The 23460-nt window shown below is 48.3% G+C and overlaps 2 protein-coding genes across 5 annotated transcripts in view; both read left to right on the forward strand.

Annotated features, from left to right (window-relative positions):
• The window catches only part of IGSF21 (immunoglobin superfamily member 21), a 549248-nt gene that overhangs the window by 486741 nt on the left and 39047 nt on the right, over positions 1-23460 (forward strand). The window lies entirely within an intron of this gene.
• LOC141085666 (uncharacterized) lies at positions 17553-20717 on the forward strand. The gene is made up of 2 exons (XM_073571245.1): positions 17553-17576; positions 18557-20717. The coding sequence occupies exons 1-2, from the start codon at positions 17553-17555 to the stop codon at positions 19475-19477; spliced, it is 945 nt and encodes a 314-aa protein (XP_073427346.1). The 3' UTR covers positions 19478-20717.

Raw genomic sequence — 23460 nt, forward strand, 5'->3', positions numbered from 1 at the left:
TTGCAGTAAGCAGAGATCTCATCAATGGAGAGGAAGTTGCAGAAGTGAAGGATATCGTGACTGTGAAGCCCCCATTATGCAGACTGTCCTCCACTGACCCTGCAAATCTGGCACACTGTGGTGACCCCGTGAGGTCGGCACCCTCCGCTGACCCCGTGAGGTCGGCACGCTTCACTAACCCCGCGAGGCCGGCACCCTCCGCTGACCCCGTGAGGTCGGCACCCTCCGCTGACCCCGTGAGGTCGGCACGCTTCACTAACCCCGCGAGGCCGGCACCCTCCGCTGACCCCGCGAGGCCGGCACCCTCCGCTGACCCCGCGAGGCCGGCACCCTCCGCTGACCCCGCGAGGCCGGCACCCTCCGCTGACCCCGCGAGGCCGGCACCCTCCGCTGACCCCGCGAGGCCGGCACACTCCGCTGACCCCGCGAGGCCGGCACACTCCGCTGACCCCGCGAGGCCGGCACACTCCGCTGACCCCGCGAGGCCGGCACACTCCGCTGACCCCGCGAGGCCGGCACACTCCGCTGACCCCGCGAGGCCGGCACACTCCGTTGCCATGGGATTGGTTCATTCACCAATTCTACGCTGAGTTTCGAAGCCGCTGGCGACATACATGCTCTGACTTGTCACCACGCATAAGGCCTCTCTTTTTGGAAACGTTTCCGTAGAATTGCGATTTGCGTCTCCTCATTGGAGCAATTCAACTCGACAGACTGAAGCGGGAATTGCTTTTATCACACATGCAAATTGTTAATTATTCACCAGGAGACTGAATTATTCAGAGCAGGAAAGTTTGTTAAAGTCAAGTCATCTGGAAAAAAATATCTAGTAATGAAGGAACTGTGGCACAAGGACATACAGAAGGGAATAGCAGCACAGAGTATTTCAGGGCCATGGTAACTTGTAAATGACTGGATAATGTACGTAATCTGTCCTAAATTGTAGTGTCACATCTCCATGCTGAGCAGCGCCCCTCCACCTCCAGATCCTGGTCATGTCCATAGCGAGCTACCCCCCAGCAATGAAGGGGTGGATGTGACTTAAGTGCTGATCTCACAGGGGCAGGTAAAAAATCAGATCTGTACTGCGGAGACTGTAAAATCCCTTTAAATTTTTTATGCAATTCCTAAATAACTTTTTCCTGAGCAGTTTACTAGCAAGTGACATTTATGAGACATGAGAAAAGATTAAGGGACGAGAGCGAATCTGCACTGAGTGCACGGGAAAGAAGCGTGTATATCCGGAGCAGCTCTGATCACTGCCTGCGGCTCTGCACATAGCGGCAGTATTATAGTAGTTATATTCCTGTACATAGGAGCAGTATTATATAGTAGTTATATTCTTGTACTTAGTGGCAGTATTATAGTAGTTATATTCCTGTGCATATGAGCAGTATTATAGTAGTTATATTCCTGTACATAGGAGCAGTATTATAGCAGTTATATTCTTATACATAAGAGCAGTATTATAGTAGTTATATTCCTGTACTTAGGAGCAGTATTATAGTAGTTATATTCCTGTACATAGGAGCAGTATTATAGTAGTTATATTCCTGTACATAGGAGCAGTACTATAGTAGTTATATTCTTGTACATAGTGGCAGTATTATAGTAGTTATATCCTTGTACATAGGGGGCAGTATTATAGTATATTCCTGTACATAGTGGCAGTATTATAGTAGTTATATCCTTGTACATAGGGGGCAGTATTATAGTAGTTATATCCTTGTACATAGGGGGCAGTATTATAGTAGTTATATCCTTGTACATAGGGGGCAGTATTATAGTAGTTATATTCCTGGACATAGGAGCAGTATTATAGTAGTTATATTCTTGTACATAGTGGCAATATTATAGTAGTTATATTCTTGTACATAGGAGCAGTATTATAGCAGTTATATTCCTGTACATAGTGGCAATATTATAGTAGTTATATTCTTGTACATAGGAGCAGTATTATAGTAGTTATATTCTTGTACATAGGAGCAGTACTATAGTAGTTATATTCTTGTACATAGGAGCAGTACTATAGTAGTTATATTCTTGTACATAGGAGCATTATAGTAGTTATATTCTTGTACATAGGGGGCAGTATTGCAGTAGTTATATTCTTGTACATAGGGGGCAGTGTTGTGAACTCATTTTCTGGTCTACCAGTTGTGAGTTCTCCTTCCGGGCTCCCTCTGGTGGTAACAGGAGGTAGTGAGGTTGATTTAATTAGTAGAGATCTGCCACCTAATGATGAGGATAACGATTGGATCTCTGGAATCTCAGACTGGATTTAAGACAGCCGACGCCCTATTCTGGTGCTGGTTTTTCCTTCTGGCTTTTCAGGTCTTGGTTTTCAGCTCTGTTCAAGTCATCTCAAGCTAAGTGTTTCTGCTAATGTTCACACTTGATTTTGTTGGTCTGTTCAGTTTTTTGTGTGGTCAGCCAGCCCTGACTGGGGCTGTGCTGAATTTCCAGTCTTATTTATCTGTATTTGCCAATTTGCTTTTTGACCCTTATTAGATTGGCCTCTTTTTTGCTCTGTCTCAGAATATTTCAGAATGCTGATATAGTGGGAGAAGTCTAGTGACTTCAGGGTTAATTTTGTTATCAGAAGTGTTAGACATTATTTTTGTAGGGTTTTTTGGGCAGATTGCAGACAGTGCCTTTCCTTTCCTGTCCTTCCTAGTTAGTTTGGGCCCCATCATTTGCTCAGCCTATATTTTGCCTGTGTTTGTGTTTTCATCTTATTTCACCGTCAATACATGTGTGGGGGCTGTCTATTCCTTTAGGGTCTGCTCTGGGGCAGTTAGTTTTCCCCTTTTCTTGCTTTAGGCTTATTTAGTCCTCCAGCTGTGACGAGGCTAGTTGTGTGGTTAGGATCGGGGGTCTGCAATCTGCATAGTTACCAACCTCTCTGGTTTTCTGTGACTTAGCTTGTTTAGTTTTCCTCCTCGGTGACCCAATCATAACAGGGCAGTATTATAGTAGTTATATGCTTGCACATAGGGGGCAGTATTATAGTAGTTATATCCTTGTACATAGGGGGCAGTATTATAGTAGTTATATTCTTGTATATAGGGGCAGTATTATAGTAGTTATATTCTTATACATAGGGGCAGTATTATAGTAGTTATATTCTTGTATATAGGGGCAGTATTATAGTAGTTATATTCTTATACATAGGGGCAGTATTATAGTAGTTATATTCTTGTATATAGGGGCAGTATTATAGTAGTTATATTCTTATACATAGGGGCAGTATTATAGTAGTTATATTCTTGTATATAGGGGCAGTATTATAGTAGTTATATTCTTATACATAGGGGCAGTATTATAGTAGTTATATTCCTGTGCATAGGGGCAGTATTATAGTAGTTATATTCTTGTATATAGGGGCAGTATTATAGTAGTTATATTCTTATACATAGGGGCAGTATTATAGTAGTTATATTCCTGTACATAGGGGACAGTATTATAGTAGTTATATTCTTGTACATAGGGGCAGTATTATAGTAGTTATATTCTTGTATATAGGGGCAGTATTATAGTAGTTATATTCTTGTACATAAGAAGCAGTATTATAGTAGTTATATTCCTGTACATAGGGGGCAGTATTATAGTAGTTATATTCTTGTATATAGGGGCAGTATTATAGTAGTTATATTCTTGTACATAGGAGCAGTATTATGGTAGTTATATTCTTGTACATAGGGAGCAATATTATAGTAGTTATATTCTTGTACTTAGGGGGCAGTGTTATAGTAATTATATTCTTATACATGGTGGCAGTATTATAGTAGTTATATTCTTGTATATAGGGGCAGTATTATAGTAGTTATATTCTTGTATATAGGGGCAGTATTATAGTAGTTATATTCTTGTATATAGGAGCATTATTATAGTAGCTATATTCTTGTACTTAGGGGGCAGTGTTATAGTAATTATATTCTTATACATGGTGGCAGTATTATAGTAGTTATATTCTTGTACATAGCAGCAGTATTATGGTAATCATATTCTTGTACAAAGGGGCAGTATTATAATGGTTGTAGTGTACATAGGGAGCAGTATTATTGTACTTTTTCTATCTATTAAATCACTTTTATGTGGCTGGAATGTGCTCTCTACAGTTATTTTTTTCCTTCCCATCTCCTGTTGTTAGCTCTTTTCTTCAGCACCCATAGTGAATACAATATAAATTCTTCGTTCTCCTGAGACATGATGGCACGGACATTTACCAAGTCACTTTGGAATAATTCCTGCACTTTTCTTGTGATTGGAATGAGTGATTATGGCGGCAGGTGTTCGCTGCACACACACAATATTCTGCTTTCCCTGAAGATACAGTTGCCGACTTCGATCATAGCGTGGACTGTCCGCTCCGCATTGTCATGTAAAATATCCACATATTATTTCCTCCTGACTTGTGGCTTTCTAATCAATGGGATCTTTTCTCTGACACTCGGCGTGCCATTTTATCGATCAGGTACTTAATTTTTCATTGATCAGCAGGAAGGCAGAGAAAGGGAACGTCAAGCAGGAAGGTTCGATCGTGATACACCGGGGACGCAAGCGAACAAGTCTCTAAACAGCGATTTAGATTCCGCCTTGTATTGATGGGAGTCCTCGTGTTTTAGCGTCGTCCTTCTAAGAATTTACTGCATTTCCTGGTAAATGTGCAACCTTTATCTGTCCCCACGGGAAGCCAATTCTGTGTTCTTTCTGCTCCATTTCACTCAGTACCGGGGGGGATATTTTTATTTTGTGGAAAACGTGGGGTGCACCAGGGCTAGTTATGCTCAGACTATAGAATATGGATGTCTGCGGAGTTTCTTCGCCCATTGTCTAAAACATAAAACACAATGGATGTGCAGACGCCGTATACAATGCTCTCAGATTAGGGGTAAAAACCTGCTGACAGATTCCCCCCGTAGGCTGATTCATGGAGGATATCACTAACGCAGAAGACACCAGGGATGTCGTAACTAATTATCTGTGAACCCGGAGAGAGAACTGACACCCATGAGATCGAGGAAGACTTAACCAAGTCACTATACAGCAAGGACTACCGACACCAGGAGACGGCGAGGAGCTGATAACGAAGCAACTGGGCCGCCAACGAAGCCCATAGACAACCAAGGGAGGACCTAACAATCTCACTAGGATGCCTGGAATACGTCCTCATACACATTAAAGGAGTTCTCCACTACCCAAACAACTCCTTCTCAATCCCTAGGTTTCCCTCCAGTAACACATCTATCCCCCTCCAGTTCCAGTGCTGGTCCAGTGCTGTCTACACTGGTTCTCCCGCGGATCCCTGCGTCCAATCAGCGCTGACTTCACCCTCCTCTCTTTCGGATGTAATCTACTGCTACCGCTCACCTCCTCCGGATGTTTGATTTGTCCCTAAGGAGAGGAGTGAAGCAGCTGCTGATTGGTTGCAGGGATCCCCGGGAGAACCAGTGCTGACACTGGAGGTGAGTAGAAGGGTTATTCATTTACTGAGGATTGAGAAGGGGTTATCTGAGTAGTGGACGACCCCTTGTAGACAACCTATAATGCTCGTTAAAGTTGGCTGAACCTGCTCTACTGTCGGGATCAGACGAAAGTCTAATGTGTGTGGGGTCTTCCCAACTCTCCCCTGACTGATGACTGATACATTTCATTTGCCTGCCCTTTTCTTTGGGGCAAAGATGCAGAAGAATCTCACCTTGGGCTCTCATAGAGAACAAAGGAGCGCTCGTCAGGCCGGGCATTCTTCTGTCTGGGGGAGTCTGGAGATATCTCTGTCGGTCAAAGGATCGTTCAGATGACAGCTAATGTGTATGGAGGCCTCTAGGACACCAGGGATTACATTACTAACCCCTTAATACCAGGGATTATCTAACTACTTTCCTAGATGACCAGAAATTACATTATCAACCTACTAGACACCAGGGACTACTTTACTAATCCTCAGAAACAAAAGTCTCCAACTGATTTGGATTAAAACTGATTCACCATAATTATTTCACCTGCTTAAAATTCTAAGTGGGGTGGAATAATAATCATCAGCCAGTTACTTTACTAATTGCCTACACACCAGGGATTGCATTGCTAACCACCTAGGGCTTATTTATCTGCCCCTATAGAAAATACAATACTAGCCTCCTAGACACATGGGATTACTTTACTAACCCTCTAGATACCAGGGATTACTTTACTAACCCTCTAGATACCAGGGATTACTTTACTAACCCTCTGAACATCAGGGATTGCATTGCTAACCACTTATGGATTATTTAACTGCCCCTATAGAAAATACATTACTATCCTCCTAGACACCATGGATTACTTTACTAACCCTCTAGATACCAGGGATTACTTTACTAACCCTGTAGACACACGTGAAGACTCCATGGAAGAAATGACTAATAAAGTAGATCTTTGCGAAGAAAACTCCATAGACAACTAAGGGAAGACACAGATAACCCCGTAGACATCAGGGAGTGCATGACCGTCTGCCTGGAGTCACTTGTGGGCATTGGTGCCAGAGAGCAGGGGATTTATTTTTGCCGTCACCTCTCACTGTTTGTTCCCCCAGACATGGAAAGTCCAGCTGCAGCAGCCTCTGAGCCCCTTCCCACTGCCCAGAATCCCCAGTAAGCAGGACCAGTCCCATCTGTTACTGCTGCCATCATACACAATGCAGAATCTGATACAAGTGATGGCGAATCGTGACACTTTTCCGTCCTGGAGATAAGCATTTTTAGGGATCATCATTTGTCAGATAAGAGGTTGCCGTCAGTGGAGGACCCTCCGCTCTCATTTCATAGGTGTCCGTCTGTGATTGATCCCGGTGTATTATCTGCTGCGGAGCGCCGGTCACACTGTCACCCTCCAGTGCCACCAAGTCACATTACAGCCGCCATCAGACATGGCATTTTAATCTCTTAAGGAACTCATTATAGTAACTGTGCTGATGGCTCCTCCACCGCCCGCAGCCACGGGTAATGTTATTACACAGGCAGCGCGGTAATAATGGCAGACACTATCCGCAATTAGAAAGGGGCTGGATGCTTCTATCACAACAAATGGCATTGTGGGTAATAAATAATCCCCAGAGGTAATGTATCACTGCTCGGGGAACAATGTAACATCTCCCCCAACTCACTGCTGCCTCCCGATAACCGCAGCATCACAATCAGATCGTCCTCTCAGCGCTAATCAGATTCTAGGGTAATTCCATAGTCACTGGTCTCGACAACAAAGGGGGCGCTGTTGTCAATTCCCCGATGACGCGCCTCTGATATAAAGCACTTTATTTCCTCTGGGTGCGTGGCTGGAAAAAGCAATATGACCTATTTATGTAGGAAAGTGCATCCGATGCAGAACAACCACCGTATTATATCCATCTGATAGAAACTGGTATGAAGAGACTGCGCACAGCGAGCTGGAGCGTGCTTCTATAACCTGGGCATCTCTGTACATATCTGTACAGCCGCTATAACCTGGGCATCTCCTGTATATAATTATATATGTACAGCTGGTATAACCTGGGCATCTCCTGTATATAATGATATATGTACAGCTGGTTTAACCTGGGCATCTCCTGTATATAATGATATATGTACAGCAGGTATAACCTGGGCATCTCCTGCATATAATTATATATATACAGCTGCTATAACCTGGGTATGTTCTATATATAATTATATACACTGTATGTACAGCTGGTATAACCTGGGCATCTCCTGTATATAATGATATATGTACAGCTGGTATAACCTTGGCATCTCCTGTATATAATGATATATGTACAGCAGGTATAACCTGGGCATCTCCTGTATATAATTATATACACTGTATATATACAGCTGCTATAACCTGGGTATGTTCTATATATAATTATATACACTGTATGTACAGCTGGTATAACCTGGGCATCTCCTGTATATAATGATATACACTCACTGGCCACTTTATTAGGTACACCTGTCCAACTGTGTGTTAAGACTTAATTTCTAATCAGCCAATCACATGGCGGCAACTCAGTGCATTTAGGCATGTAGACATGGTCAAGACAATCTCCTGCAGTTCAAACCGAGCATCAGTATGGGGAAGAAAGGTGATTTGAGTGCCTTTGAACGTGGCATGATTGTTGGTGCCAGAAGGGCTGGTCTGAGTATTTCAGAAACTGCTGATCTACTGGGATTTTCACGCACAACCATCTCTAGGGTTTACAGAGAATGGTCCGAAAAAGAAAAAAAATCCAGTGAGCGGCAGTTCTGTGGCCGGAAATGCCTTGTTGATGCCAGAGGTCAGAGGAGAATGGGCAGACTGGTTCGAGCTGATAGAAAGGCAACAGTGACTCAAATTGCCACCCGTTACAACCAAGGTAGGCAGAAGAGCATCTCTGAACGCACAGTGCGTCGAACTTTGAGGCAGATGGGCTACAGCAGCAGAAGACCACACTGGGTACCACTCCTCTCAGCTAAGAACAGGCATCTGATGGCTACTTTCAGCAGGATAATGCGCCATGTCATAAAGCTCGATTCATCTCAGATTGGTTTCTTGAACATGACAATGAGTTCACTGTACTCAAATGGCCTCCTCAGTCACCAGATCTCAATCCAATAGAGCATCTTTGGGATGTGGTGGAACGGGAGATTCGCATCAGGGATGTGCAGCCGACAAATCTGCGCCAACTGTGTGATGCCATCATGTCAATATGGTCCAAAATCTCTGAGGAATGCTTCCAGCACCTTGTTGAATCTCTGCCACGAAGAATTGAGGCAGTTCTGAAGGCAAAAGGGGGTCCAACCCGTTACTAGCATGGTGTACCTAATAAAGTGGCCAGTGAGTGTATGTACAGCTGGTATAATCTGGGCATCTCCTCTATATAATGATATATGTACAGCAGGTATAACCTGGGCATCTCCTGCATATAATGATATATGTACAGCTGGTATAACCTGGGCATCTCTGTACATATCTGTACAGCCGCTATAACCTGGGCATCTCCTGTATATAATGATATATGTACAGCTGGTATAATCTGGGCATCTCCTCTATATAATGATATATGTACAGCAGGTATAACCTGGGCATCTCCTGCATATAATGATATATGTACAGCTGGTATAACCTGGACATCTCCTGTATATAATGATATATGTACAGCTGGTATAACCTGGGCATCTCCTGTATATAATGATATATGTACAGCTGCTATAACCTGGGCATCTCTGTACATATCTGTACAGCCGCTATAACCTGGGCATCTCCTGTATATAATTATATATGTACAACTGGTATAACCTTGACATCTCCTGTATATAATTATATATGTACAACAGGTATAACCTGGGCATCTTCTGTATATAATTATATATATACAGCTGCTATAACCTGGGTATGTTCTATATATAATTATATACACTGTATATACAGCTGGTATAACCTGGGCATCTCCCGTATATAATTATATATGTACAGCTGCTATAACCTGGACATCTCCTGTCATCTCCTGTATATAATGACATATGTACAACTGGTATAAACTGGGCATCTCCCGTATATAATTATATTTATACAACTGGTATAACCTTTGGCATCTCCTGTATATAATTGTACATGTACAGCTGGTATAACCTGGACATCTCTGTATATAATGATATATGAACACCTGGTATAACCTGGGTATCTCCTGTATATAATTATATAGAGCTGGTATAACCTGCGCATCTCATGTATATAATTATATATGTACAGCTGATATTCCCTGCAGATAGTAAGCTCAAAGGCAAGTGTAAGTAGGGATCAAACATACTGATAACACATGTCCACACTCAAGACACAATAGGGCTGGTTTATAACTCATGTCTTAGTAGGGTTGTCCACTACTGAATAATGATTTTTGTTTGTTTTATAATTGCCCAGAATATTCAAAAAATAATTAACTAAAGTATACTCACTCTTCCAGGGCTGCTTGGGCCCCCACTGCCTCCTTGCTTCTTCTTCCAGCTGTATTGGAGATGTGACCGCTGCAGCCAATCAATGGTCACAGCTATAGATGGGCGAACTCGAACAGTAAAGTTTGTGGTTTGTACTGAACACCTAGTGTTCTTGCATGGACAGCATGAGCCAGCAGCTTTGACTGGTGGTAAAAAGGTTACCTCCAGGCACAGGCGTTGGCTGATGAGATAGTAGTACTCGCATCAACCTACACCTGCTGTCAGCGAGACAGCGAGAGCAGGCACTGCTGATGAGCGTATTAATCAGCCTGTGCTGCAAATAAAAAAAAAAAATTCTGGGGTACCTTCTATTTTTGATAACCAGCCAGTAAAAATTGACAGCTGCAGTCTGAAACCCTCAGCTCTCAGCTTTATCATGGCTGGTTATCAAGAATAAGTGGGTCCCTACACTTTTTTTAAAATTATTATTCAAACAAATTTTAAAATCCAGTGTGGGGGTCCCCCTATTTTGCCAGCCAGCAAAGCTAAAGCAGACAGCTGGGGGCTTGTATTCTTACACTGGTAAGGGGCCATAGATATTGGACCCCCCCAAGCCGAAAATAGGAAAAAAGCGCAAGTACAGGGGAACCCATGCTGTTTTTATTTTTTTTATTTATAGCGCAGGCATCAGCTGATGAATACTCCCATCAGACTATTCCTGCTCTCGCTGCTATCAGTGACAGCAAGAGTAGGCTGATGGGATTAGTACTTCCATCAGACGATGCCTCTGTGACTGGAGGTAAACGTTTTACCGCTGGTCACAGCTGCGTTCTCACGCTGTCCTCTGACAATGTGGGTACCGCAGATCTCTGACTGACGGTAATGATCGTACCGCTGATCAGAGCGCCGGTGTCTCTCACGCTGTCATGCAGGTGACAGAGAGAGAAACACCCGGTGTTCTGGGGCCAAACCCGAACTGTAACACTGACTTCCTGGAGAAGTTCAAGTTCGAGGTCAATGCGTCACGAGTACTAGATGTTCGGTACAGACTGCAAACTTTACTGTTCAGGTTCGCCCATCTGTAGTCATCTACTTTCTGATCTGATTTAGTTATTAGCGGTGTCGGCGCAGATCTGCGGATCCTAGGTGGCTTCCATAATTCATGGTGTTTTTCCTAGGGATGAGTAATGGGGCCACGTGGAGACGTTACTGATAGCATGTAGCGTTTCCAGCTGTTCTTCATGTCCCACGACACAGTGAAGCTACCGATTTGTTCTCCTCTTTGCCGGGGAACGGTTTTGGCCGTAAATAGCGGGTGTAAATTAAAGTCGTAATTCAGCCATTGCCAGGCTGCCGGGGCTGATAATCAGAGCACAATGCGATGGGATCTGTCGGTCCTTGCACATCTCCCAGCAGCCGCCAGATCCTACATGACGCTGATTGCGAGGGCCGTGCGACTGCCGGGGTCCAGGTGTCAGCTCTGTCGCCTCCATATAAGAGCACAGAGAAGGACTAATTGGGAGTGCCCAGTGCTTTGTAGAGTGTCATGCCAGCGGCTGGCAGGGGGAACATCCTCATCATCAGCCTCTACACAACCTGACGCTTCTGATTGTCCTTTGATGGCAGCTGGGATCTAATCAACGGGTGTCATTTTGATGAGGGAGAAGAAGTCAACACAGCTGCTGTCATGGCTTTACCCACAGCTGCGCAGATATAAAAATACCCTCCGAACCAAACTATTATACACCCCATTATTATAGACTTCTCTGGCAGCGGTGCGTGCAGTGGAGGGGGCTGGTTTTAGTTTCAGTGCTTCTCGCCACCTGTAGATGGATGAAGATGTAGTAACTGCAGTATAATACAGGTAAAGGGGTAAATATAATTCTCTGTGCAGTTCCCTCTGATGTCTAATGATGTGCATCCTGGATAGCGGCACATGGGTGGCCCTATGGTGGAAGAGCCCCATGATCACGTCGAAAGAAGAGGAAGAAAGGCCAACCCCCTTCTGAGCCACTATCAGAACTGCTGCCAAAAAATGAGTGGCCTGAGATTTAAGACACTTCATGGAGTCATTATACATATATTTGGCAACATTGTGATGCCTGCGGTTCGAGCAGCGTGAGTCAAGTGATGGCTTTCCTTTAAACAACTTTGCAGAAAAAGAACCTTAGATGGAAAATGAGCAGATAGCTGCTGTAAGTAGAATGTGAAAGTGCATATAAATAATATTGGGTGTTTAGTAAACACTGGTTTTCATAAAAAAAGGGTAAAAGCCATCCCCTATCCCCGCATGGAATGCACTGATCGGGGGTCTATAAGATCTCTAATATTAAAACCTCACCATGTGTCAAAAATGACCTCAGTGTCACTGCGTGTCCACAGTTGGGGCCCCGGTCCTGCTCTGCCCTTATTCACATTGATCTCATTTTGACACATGGTAAAGTTAGGACTGTGGCGATTGGGTACACCTTGATGTGGTGGGTCAGCTTTTACCCTTCTTTTGCTCAGAAACAGTGTTTACTAAGTCCTCTATGTTATTACGTGTACTATTACGTTTTACTTACTTATAGCAGGGTAATTGCTCATTTTGCTTCTATCGTACACGGCTCTCGCCACCTGGTGTACTCGGCTACCGCCACCTGGTGTACGTGGCTTCCGCCACCTGGTCCATACAGCTCCCGCCACCTGGTGTACACTGCTCCCGCCACCTGGTGTACACTGCTCCCGCCACCTGGTGTACACTGCTCCCGCCACCTGGTGTACACTGCTCCCGCCACCTGGTACATACAGCTCCCGCCACCTGGTGTACACTGCTCCCGCCACCTGGTGTACACTGCTCCCGCCACCTGGTACATACTGCTCCCGCCACCTGGTGTACACTGCTCCCGCCACCTGGTGTACACTGCTCCCGCCACCTGGTACATACAGCTCCCGCCACCTGGTGTACACTGCTCCCGCCACCTGGTGTACACTGCTCCCGCCACCTGGTACATACAACTCCCGCCACCTGGTGTACACTGCTCCCGCCACCTGGTGTACACTGCTTCCGCCACCTGGTGTACACTGCTCCCGCCACCTGGTCCATACAGCTCCCGCCACCTGGTCCATACAGCTCCCGCCACCTGGTCCATACAGCTCCCGCCACCTGGTCCATACAGCTCCCGCCACCTGGTGTACACTGCTCCCGCCACCTGGTGTACACTGCTCCCGCCACCTGGTGTACACTGCTCCCGCCACCTGGTGTACACTGCTCCCGCCACCTGGTGTACACTGCTCCCGCCACCTGGTGTACACTGCTCCCGCCACCTGGTACATACAGCTCCCGCCACCTGGTGTACACTGCTCCCGCCACCTGGTGTACACTGCTCCCGCCACCTGGTACATACTGCTCCCGCCACCTGGTGTACACTGCTCCCGCCACCTGGTGTACACTGCTCCCGCCACCTGGTGTACACTGCTCCCGCCACCTGGTGTACACTGCTCCCGCCACCTGGTGTACACTGCTCCCGCCACCTGGTATACACTGCTCCCGCCACCTGGTGTACACTGCTTCCGCCACCTGGTGTACACTGCTCCCGCCACCTGGTGAACACTGCTCCCGCCACCTGGTACATACAGCTCCCGCCACCTGGTACATACAGCTCCCGCCACCTGGTGTACACTGCTCTCGCCACCTGGTGTACACTGCTCTCGCCACCTGGTGTACACTGCTCTCGCCACCTGGTGTACACTGCTCTCGCCACCTGGTGTACACTGCTTCCGCCACCTGGTGTACACAGCTCCCGCCTCCTGGTGTACACTGCTTCCGCCACCTGGTGTACACTGCTCCCGCCACCTGGTACATACAGCTCCCGCCACCTGGTACATACAGCTCCCGCCACCTGGTGTACACTGCTCCCGCCACCTGGTGTACACAGCTCCCGCCACCTGGTGTACACAGCTCCCGCCACCTGGTGTACACTGCTCCCGCCACCTGGTGTACACTGCTCCCGCCACCTGGTGTACACTGCTCCCGCCACCTGGTGAACACTGCTCCCGCCACCTGGTACATACAGCTCCCGCCACCTGGTACATACAGCTCCCGCCACCTGGTGTACACTGCTCTCGCCACCTGGTGTACACTGCTCTCGCCACCTGGTGTACACTGCTCTCGCCACCTGGTGTACACTGCTCCCGCCACCTGGTGTACACTGCTCCCGCCACCTGGTGTACACTGCTCCCGCCACCTGGTGTACACTGCTCTCGCCACCTGGTGTACACTGCTCTCGCCACCTGGTGTACACTGCTCTCGCCACCTGGTGTACACTGCTCCCGCCACCTGGTGTACACTGCTCCCGCCACCTGGTGTACACTGCTCCCGCCACCTGGTGTACACTGCTTCCGCCACCTGGTACATACAGCTCCCGCCACCTCGTGTACACTGCTCTCGCCACCTGGTGTACACTGCTCTCGCCACCTGGTGTACACTGCTCTCGCCACCTGGTGTACACTGCTCCCGCCACCTGGTGTACACTGCACCCGCCACCTGGTGTACACTGCACCCGCCACCTGGTGTACACTGCTCCCGCCACCTGGTGTACACTGCTCCCGCCACCTGGTGTACACTGCTTCCGCCACCTGGTACATACAGCTCCCGCCACCTCGTGTACACAGCTCCCGCCACCTGGTGTACACTGCTTCCGCCACCTCGTGTACACTGCTCCCGCCACCTGGTGTACACAGCTCCCGCCACCTGGTGTACACAGCTCCCGCCACCTGGTGTACACTGCTTCCGCCACCTGGTGTACACTGCTTCCGCCACCTGGTACATACAGCTCCCGCCACCTGGTGTACACAGCTCCCGCCACCTGGTGTACACTGCTCCCGCCACCTGGTGTACACTGCTCCCGCCACCTGGTGTACACTGCTCCCGCCACCTGGTGTACACTGCTCCCGCCACCTGGTGTACACAGCTCCCGCCACCTGGTGTACACTGCTTCCGCCACCTCGTGTACACTGCTCCCGCCACCTGGTACATACAGCTCCCGCCACCTGGTGTACACTGCTCCCGCCACCTCGTGTACACAGCTCCCGCCACCTGGTGTACACTGCTTCCGCCACCTCGTGTACACTGCTCCCGCCACCTGGTACATACAGCTCCCGCCACCTGGTGTACACTGCTCCCGCCACCTGGTGTACACTGCTCCCGCCACCTGGTGTACACTGCTTCCGCCACCTGGTACATACAGCTCCCGCCACCTCGTGTACACAGCTCCCGCCACCTGGTGTACACTGCTCTCGCCACCTGGTGTACACTGCTCTCGCCACCTGGTGTACACTGCTCCCGCCACCTGGTGTACACTGCTCCCGCCACCTGGTGTACACTGCTCCCGCCACCTGGTGTACACTGCTCCCGCCACCTGGTGTACACTGCTCCCGCCACCTGGTGTACACTGCTCCCGCCACCTGGTGTACACTGCTCCCGCCACCTGGTGTACACTGCTCCCGCCACCTGGTGTACACAGCTCCCGCCACCTGGTGTACACAGCTCCCGCCACCTGGTGTACACAGCTCCCGCCACCTGGTGTACACTGCTTCCGCCACCTGGTGTACACTGCTCCCGCCACCTGGTACATACAGCTCCCGCCACCTGGTGTACACAGCTCCCGCCACCTGGTGTACACTGCTCCCGCCACCTGGTGTACACTGCTCCCGCCACCTGGTGTACACTGCTCCCGCCACCTGGTGTACACAGCTCCCGCCACCTGGTGTACACTGCTTCCGCCACCTCGTGTACACTGCTCCCGCCACCTGGTACATACAGCTCCCGCCACCTGGTGTACACTGCTCCCGCCACCTCGTGTACACAGCTCCCGCCACCTGGTGTACACTGCTTCCGCCACCTCGTGTACACTGCTCCCGCCACCTGGTACATACAGCTCCCGCCACCTGGTGTACACTGCTCCCGCCACCTCGTGTACACAGCTCCCGCCACCTGGTGTACACTGCTTCCGCCACCTCGTGTACACTGCTCCCGCCACCTGGTACATACAGCTCCCACCACCTGCTGTATACAGCTTCCCATGTGGGCTTATGTCTCCACTCTCTGTCATTTTCATATAAAGAAGGAAGCAGATGAGACTGACGAGTAAGAGTTGTAATAATTTTTTCTTTTCTTTTCCCCTTTTCTGAAAATTACCATAAAAAGTCAGCAGAGATAAATGGGAGGGGACGAGGTCATCATTGGTCCCACATATACAATGTTGATTACTCCAGAAACTGGCGTAAATTGTATCACAATTGTGTACTCCAGTCACATCCAGAGCTGCATTCAGAATTGATTAAGATCCCACTCTTTCGGTCAATGCATTATGGTAGAAGCAGATTTTTCTTTATCTCACTACTGTACAGTGAATTTATCAATCAGTACAGACAAGACCAACAGCAGCTGGCTACCCGGAAGAATTGTGATTGTAGCTCTGGATCACATGACGAAGCTTGGCAGACTCTCAACATTACATATTGATTTATTAAGGCGGTCAGGAAATGTGCAGTCAATCCTCTCCCTTCCTAAATACAGCAGCTCCATCGTGATGCCTTGTATCATGTCTCCTACTCCAGTCACATCCAGAGCAGAACAAAGCTGACTGCTGCTTGTAATTAGTCAGCATGGTACAGACCGAATACTCGCACCCCGGGGCACTGCTGCCATTCGGTGTCTCTAGCGATCAGGATTGGGGTGCTGCTTGACAATGAGGGGAGACATTAAATTTGTGTTTGTAAAAAAAGTAGCAACTTTTGCTGTAAAAAAATGAGCACTCGCCTCTTTTATTAAGTAGGTGTAATCGGAGTGGTGTCAGGTATGTAAGGGGGGATTTACAAACTGACAAGTAGCAAAAAAGTTGCAAACTCACTTCATTAGGTAAAAAATGGCCGGTGAGCTCTTGACGGAAGTATCAAAAATCACACAACATTGGAATATATTCCAGCACAGCCACAAGGAAAATAGGTACATCCTGCTGCTGGTGCACGGTTGAGGGTTGGGGTATTTATTTGGGGGCTTCCATTTAAAACCCCTGTGAAGAAACCAGTGTATATCTTATTTACCCAGACGACTATAGGCCCCGTCACACACAGCGATCTCTCTAGCGAGATAGCTGATTTTGTGACGGGGATCAGCGACCGGCCCCCCTGCCGGGTATCGCTAATTGTGCTCGATCATCCTGGGCCATTTTTTGATCACTGGTCTCCCGCTGGCCAGCACGCATCGCTGCATGTGGCAGCGAGAGACCAGCGATCAGCGACGCTGGTTTCTAAGGCCTGTTTCACACTTCAGTGTTTTTGTGTCAGTTAAAATCCGCCAAAATGGCGGAAAGCGGATCCATTGCTAACTGATGTGAACGGATGCTACCGGACCGTTTTTTTTTACGGATCTGATGAATGAACAATTTTAAAGGAACGAGAGAGAGAGAATTTTTTCTGTTCGCCAGAAATGATTTCAGGGTTAAATTTCCGGCTGACTTCATTCCTCCGGGCATGCGCACTATAAAATGCGGATCCTGCAGCAAAAAAAAGTTGCATGGTCCATCCAGGCATGTTGGCGGACACAAAAAAATTGACGGATACGCAAAAAAACGGATCCAACGGATGGCCATCCGTCAGGATCCACCGGTAATTCAAATCAATGGGGAAAAAAACGGATCCGCCAAAAAAAATGTCGGACCCGTTTTTTTTTTGCAAAACGGCGGATTTTGACTGATGGTCAAAAACGGAAGTGTGAAACAGGCCTAATGTAAACATCGGGTAGCCAGGAGCCGCGGCTCCTGGCTACACGATGTTTACATTAGAAACCAGCTTGCTTGCTGGTCCTGATCGCTGGAGGGGCTGTCTAACGATGTCCCAGCGATCCCATCCATGTCGAATCGTTGGTGGGATCGCTGGGACAGTGTCATGTGTAACGGGGCCTTATGTGTTTGCAAACCAAGAAGAATTGACTTTTTTATCTGTATATTGGCTTGTGGATTTAAGCGTTTATTTCTGGTGGGTCAAGAAGACAGTCTTGCATACCATTTAACATACTGTGTCAAGCCCCCGTTACACACAGCGAGATCGCTAGCAATATCGCTGAAACGTCACTGGTTTTGTGACGCAGCAGCAATATCACTATGTCTGATACCTGCGACCGGCTCCCGCGCTGGTTATCGCTGATCGCGCGAAAAGGTCCTGGACCATTTCTTGTCGGGCGCTTCCTGCTGGGCTTCCTGTGGCGCCGACTAGCGACGCGTGGACACGGGCGGGAGGACGTCAGGATCGCCTCGTCTGACAGGTAAGTAGCGACCCCCGACCCCTGCTACGTCGCTGGTGAGATCTGCCTGTGCGGCAGCTCACTAGCGACCACTTAGCGATGCACCAGCGATCGATATCGTTGTCGGGATCGCTGGTGCATCGCTTAGTGTAACGGTACCCTTAGGCTATAATAGTGACTTGTACATATTGTGTGTTTCTCTTTGTTTCTGGATGTGTGTTGCTATGCTAATTGTGTATTGTAATCTGGAACCAGTGTATTGACTTTGAAAGTAAAGAGGGAAAAGGCTGTGAGGGTGGACTGAAGGGTACTGGGTAAATCTAAAAATAGATCACGGGTATAAAAGAGAGTTCTTTTCTTCTGGTGGGTGTCACTCTTCAGGATCTTAGCTCAGGGTACTTGGGACTCAGCTGAAAGAACACAGGACTGGTTATCTCCCTGTGCTTGTCATTGCCTCCCCTCTGTGTGCGTATTTCCCTGTGCTTGTCGTTGCCTCCCCTCTGTGTGCGTATCTCCCTGTGCTTGTCGTTGCCTCCCCTCTGTGTGCGTATTTCCCTGTGCTTGTCGTTGCCTCCCCTCTGTGTGCGTATTTCCCTGTGCTTGTCGTTGCCTCCCCTCTGTGTGCGTATCTCCCTGTGCTTGTCGTTGCCTCCCCTCTGTGTGCGCATCTCCCTGTGCTTGTCGTTGCCTCCCCTCTGTGTGCGCATCTCCCTGTGCTTGTCGTTGCCTCCCCTCTGTGTGCGCATCTCCCTGTGCTTGTCGTTGCCTCCCCTCTGTGTGCGTATTTCCCTGTGCTTGTCGTTGCCTCCCCTCTGTGTGCGTATTTCCCTGTGCTTGTCGTTGCCTCCCCTCTGTGTGCGTATCTCCCTGTGCTTGTCGTTGCCTCCCCTCTGTGTGCGCATCTCCCTGTGCTTGTCGTTGCCTCCCCTCTGTGTGCGCATCTCCCTGTGCTTGTCGTTGCCTCCCCTCTGTGTGCGCATCTCCCTGTGCTTGTCGTTGCCTCCCCTCTGTGTGCGCATCTCCCTGTGCTTGTCGTTGCCTCCCCTCTGTGTGCGCATCTCCCTGTGCTTGTCGTTGCCTCCCCTCTGTGTGCGCATCTCCCTGTGCTTGTCGTTGCCTCCCCTCTGTGTGCGTATCTCCCTGTGCTTGTCGTTGCCTCCCCTCTGTGTGCGTATCTCCCTGTGCTTGTCGTTGCCTCCCCTCTGTGTGCGTATCTCCCTGTGCTTGTCGTTGCCTCCCCTCTGTGTGCGTATCACAGGTGCAGTAGCGACCCTGGGAGCTCAGACATAACATCTACCATTATCCTGGCGAGTCAGCGGAAGGGAAGGGTCAGACCCTGTAATTTGCACCATCTTAGGGTAGTTGCTGGGATTCTTCTGTTTGCTATTGGGTGTTGTGGATCAATAAAGTATTGGCACACTGTTTTACCCTAACCCTGCGTGGTGTGTGCAGTGTATTGCCCTCCGGGAGATAGAGCGGGTGTCCCGTGGTATGAGCCCTGGTCCATGCAGTCTTGCTAAAGCAGCCGGGCCAGCGGACGAGAGCACCCACTGACCCCGTTTCTCCGAACCCCTTTACCATGTAAATTAATGTTGGGATGGCGAGCCGTGCAGAGATTCTGTCGCTTTGTGCCAGCGACTGTAAACAAATCTGATAAAGCAGTTTGGGAAATTGCAAAAGGTCATCGTTTAGAAAGGAATCCATAAAAGGATTTTACATAAGTGCTTCTTCTGCGGAGCGCAATTCAATTGGAAAAGGCCAAAAAGAAAAGTGCACCTGACACTATGCAGCGAAAGAAAGGAGCAAACTTCATTCTGAATCCATTATGCCGCGGGACTTAACCTCTCGGGTGCGGCCTCGACTTGCCGCTGTGGGCGCCTTCACCCCGCGACGGACTGGCTGGCTTGGCGAGGACGGGGTTAAAAGCCGCCCGCTCCGCTCATTATCTAAATGTGGCTGGAACGCTTCCATTGCAGCTTTTAAGTAACATCATATATCACGGTAATTGGTGTGAAAGTATAGAAATGAGCGATTATGGCGCGGTGACTCATCCTGTCCCCACCTTATTCTTCATGGCGTGATGGGAATTTGTCTTTCGCTTTTGTAGAAGCAGATGTGCCCGGCGTTTGGGTGGCGAGCGGCCGGCTCGTGGGAGGAACCGCTCGGTAATGAAGTGCTCCTATGCCATAATTGGGAGCCATAATTCACGGCCTTTGGCTTTATCATTACATGGCAGATGACATCCTAAATTCAGTTCTCCAGCCTATCCGACGATTATGCGCCGTGATTTGTGATATAATGAAAGCCGCCACATGGCGCTGAGTTATGGCGCTCCATTACATGGCGTGAGGCCTGTGGACGGACGGCACTTGTTTTATTGGGCCCGTCATGGCTACACATTGTTCTGCGCTCCGGCCTCCCCTTTCATGAAGGAACCGGCGTTGTAAATAAATATGGCGTCCCGGCCGGTATTTATAGCCGCCTTCCCTCCTCCGGGAGAGATTCAGATGCACTTTTTCCTTCACAGATTTTCCATCTCCTTGATCTGTGTTTTCTTCATTTTTTTTTTTTTAAAGCTCATTACAAAGTTGTCTTTTTGCCAACCGTGTTTGAACTTTATTGAAGTCACACGGCGGTGAAATTGCCGGTATGAAGACACCAGCACGTCCTTTTCTGCTGTTAATTGAAGCTCAAGGTGGGCTTTGGGCGGGGGGGGGTAGCAGTTACTCCTGCAATTAAGTGGGTCGTCGTGGCTTTGATGTCCTCACTTTCTGGAAAATTGACTGAATAATCAAATATTTGCTAATGGGGAAAAAATGGCTGTGGGCGGTGAAAGACGAGTGAATATAACCGCACGACAGGTTGCGGGGCCCTATTTTTATATATTTTTTTTTTTACTTAAATCCAAATATTTGGGTCTAAAAAAAAAAAGAAATTTTGCAATTATGTTTCAATAAAAATGTGCAACATTTCATTGCTAGAAAGTGATTGAGTTAACTGAGGATCCAGCAGTGAGCTGCTTCTGCTTTTTCTAAACTCCTCTATGCTAATTTATTATCAGAGACCTCATGAAAGTTAAGCTTAACTTTTCTGTGGTCTTGAATAAGTTTAGAGGAGGTGAGAAAATGAAAGCTATCCAAGTCACAAACTCTCCTGTCCTGTCAAGCTCACTGACAGATTCTCAGGTAACTCATTCTGTAGCCTGGAATCATACACAATATTTAATGAAACAAACAAATTGGAGTTGGAGAAGATGCGCCATGGGAGATGACGGCCATTTTCATTGCTGACCCCTTTGGTCTTGACAGTCTTTAGTGGGTCATTAGTGAACCCTCTCACCCTCCATCTTTGGGGATATGATGCCTCATACTTGGTAGATTTTGGTGGTTTGTGCACCTTGAGCTATATTTGGATTTTATACTTCCTCCTCCGGTTATTTTCCTTTTATGTGGATCTTTTTTTGCGTTCTGACAAGTATAACAGCACTGAATATTTATAAGACAAGTATTCTCTGGTAATATCAAAGTTTCGTGTAATGAAAAGTAGAGATTCAGCCGTGTATGCCGTGGTAATGGCTCGTCATCATGTCATCGCCGTTCACATTACATCCATATACCGCGCATATTTAATAAAGCTCGCTGAGATTTGCGGGGTGAGGAGAGTCTCCATCATGACACGGTAACCTTTCCAGCTTCATTACTTGTTAAGCCGACATATTACCCTGCTGCATAAGTCAATGACCGGATAGGAACGGTGCGGCGGTGCTCGTATGACGTGCACTGATGATGGACAGACAGTGGCATGGCATGAGACCTACATCCTCTGACCTATCTGGATGTTCCAATGTCCATCCACCTGAGGCCAATGCGTCATGATGTCTTGATGGAAACGGATCCGTGAAGAATATGGCGCAAATTGTGGCTCAGTAAGCCTTCCTCAGCTGCAATTATTGGTCCCATCCTCTCCTCTCAGCACCAGTCGGTCAATGGAGTCGACCGAGTCCCACCAAAGTAGAAATACAGCCGCTACTATCCTATCGGTGCACAAGAGGAGAGGGTGTTAGCGCCGTTACTGAATTTTCCTGGGATTGTCCCCGTAACCGTACTCTTCCTGGGCTTGGCCCCGTAACCGGACTCTTCCCGGGCTTGGCCCCGTAACCATACTCTTCCTGGGCTTGGCCCCGTAACCGGACTCTTTCCGGGCTTGGCCCCGTAACCGGACTCTTTCCGGGCTTGGCCCCGTAACCGGACTCTTTCCGGGCTTGGCCCCGTAACCGGACTCTTTCCGGGCTTGGCCCCGTAACCGGACTCTTTCCGGGCTTGGCCCCGTAACCGGACTCTTTCCGGGCTTGGCCCCGTAACCGGACTCTTCCCGGGCTTGGCCCCGTAACCGGACTCTTCCCGGGCTTGGCCCCGTAACCGGACTCTTCCCGGGCTTGGCCCCGTAACCGGACTCTTCCCGGGCTTGGCCCCGTAACCGGACTCTTCCCGGGCTTGGCCCCGTAACCGGACTCTTCCCGGGCTTGGCCCCGTAACCGGACTCTTCCCGGGCTTGGCCCCATTACTGGAATTTTCTGGGATTGTGCTCATCATGTTCGGTAATTTCTTGGTTTTCTATTCCAGTGTCAAGATGATGAGTGACAACCACCAACAGTCAATACTATATAGGAGCTTTCCATTATTTTCTTCTTTCCTACATCGCTCTTGTCTGATGAGGGAGTCCTAGGAGAGATGTGGACTTTATGGTAATCTATAGGATGATGGCGTCAGAATAGCAGGTGGAGGCTCCTCTGAGGTTTCATCATACTTCTTGGGATGTGTCACATTAGCAGGTGGAGGCTCCTCTGCGGTTTCGTCATACCTCCTGGTATGTGCCAGATTAGCAGGTGGAGGCTCCCCTGAGATTTCACTATGTCTCCTGGGATGTGTCAGATTAGCAAGTGAAGGTTCCTCTGAGGTTTTGTTGCTGTGGTTTGATTCATCACATGGTGTTCATGGACTGTCGCTAATGTGCGTTTTTTGTAGTTGCCCTTGTGCTTCTGACTGTAGGGTGAGATGTCGGATGTTTTGTGTTAATAATGGAGTAGTAGTCACTGACTTTGACTGGCCCAATATGGAGAAGGGCGAGTCGTTAATCTCAAAATTTGTATGAACTGAAAGCAGCGACTGTAGTACACCCTTGTTATCTTCACAGTCCCATTCCTGGCGCCGCTGTCTCTGACCTTGGATTTATTTCTGTAGCGTAATTAAC

Source organism: Dendrobates tinctorius, unplaced genomic scaffold, assembly GCF_039654945.1.
Source record: "Dendrobates tinctorius isolate UK_male_01 unplaced genomic scaffold, ASM3965494v1 ptg000028l, whole genome shotgun sequence".
Taxonomy (NCBI): Eukaryota; Metazoa; Chordata; class Amphibia; order Anura; family Dendrobatidae; genus Dendrobates; species Dendrobates tinctorius.

Excerpts from the sequence above, each read along its gene's own strand:
- LOC141085666 (XM_073571245.1), top strand. The coding sequence starts at position 17,553 with ATGGCCATCCGTCAGGATCCACCG. Across the intron at positions 17,577-18,556 it reads CCATCCGTCAGGATCCACCG|AGAGTTCTTTTCTTCTGGTG; the intron begins GTAATTCAAATC and ends CGGGTATAAAAG.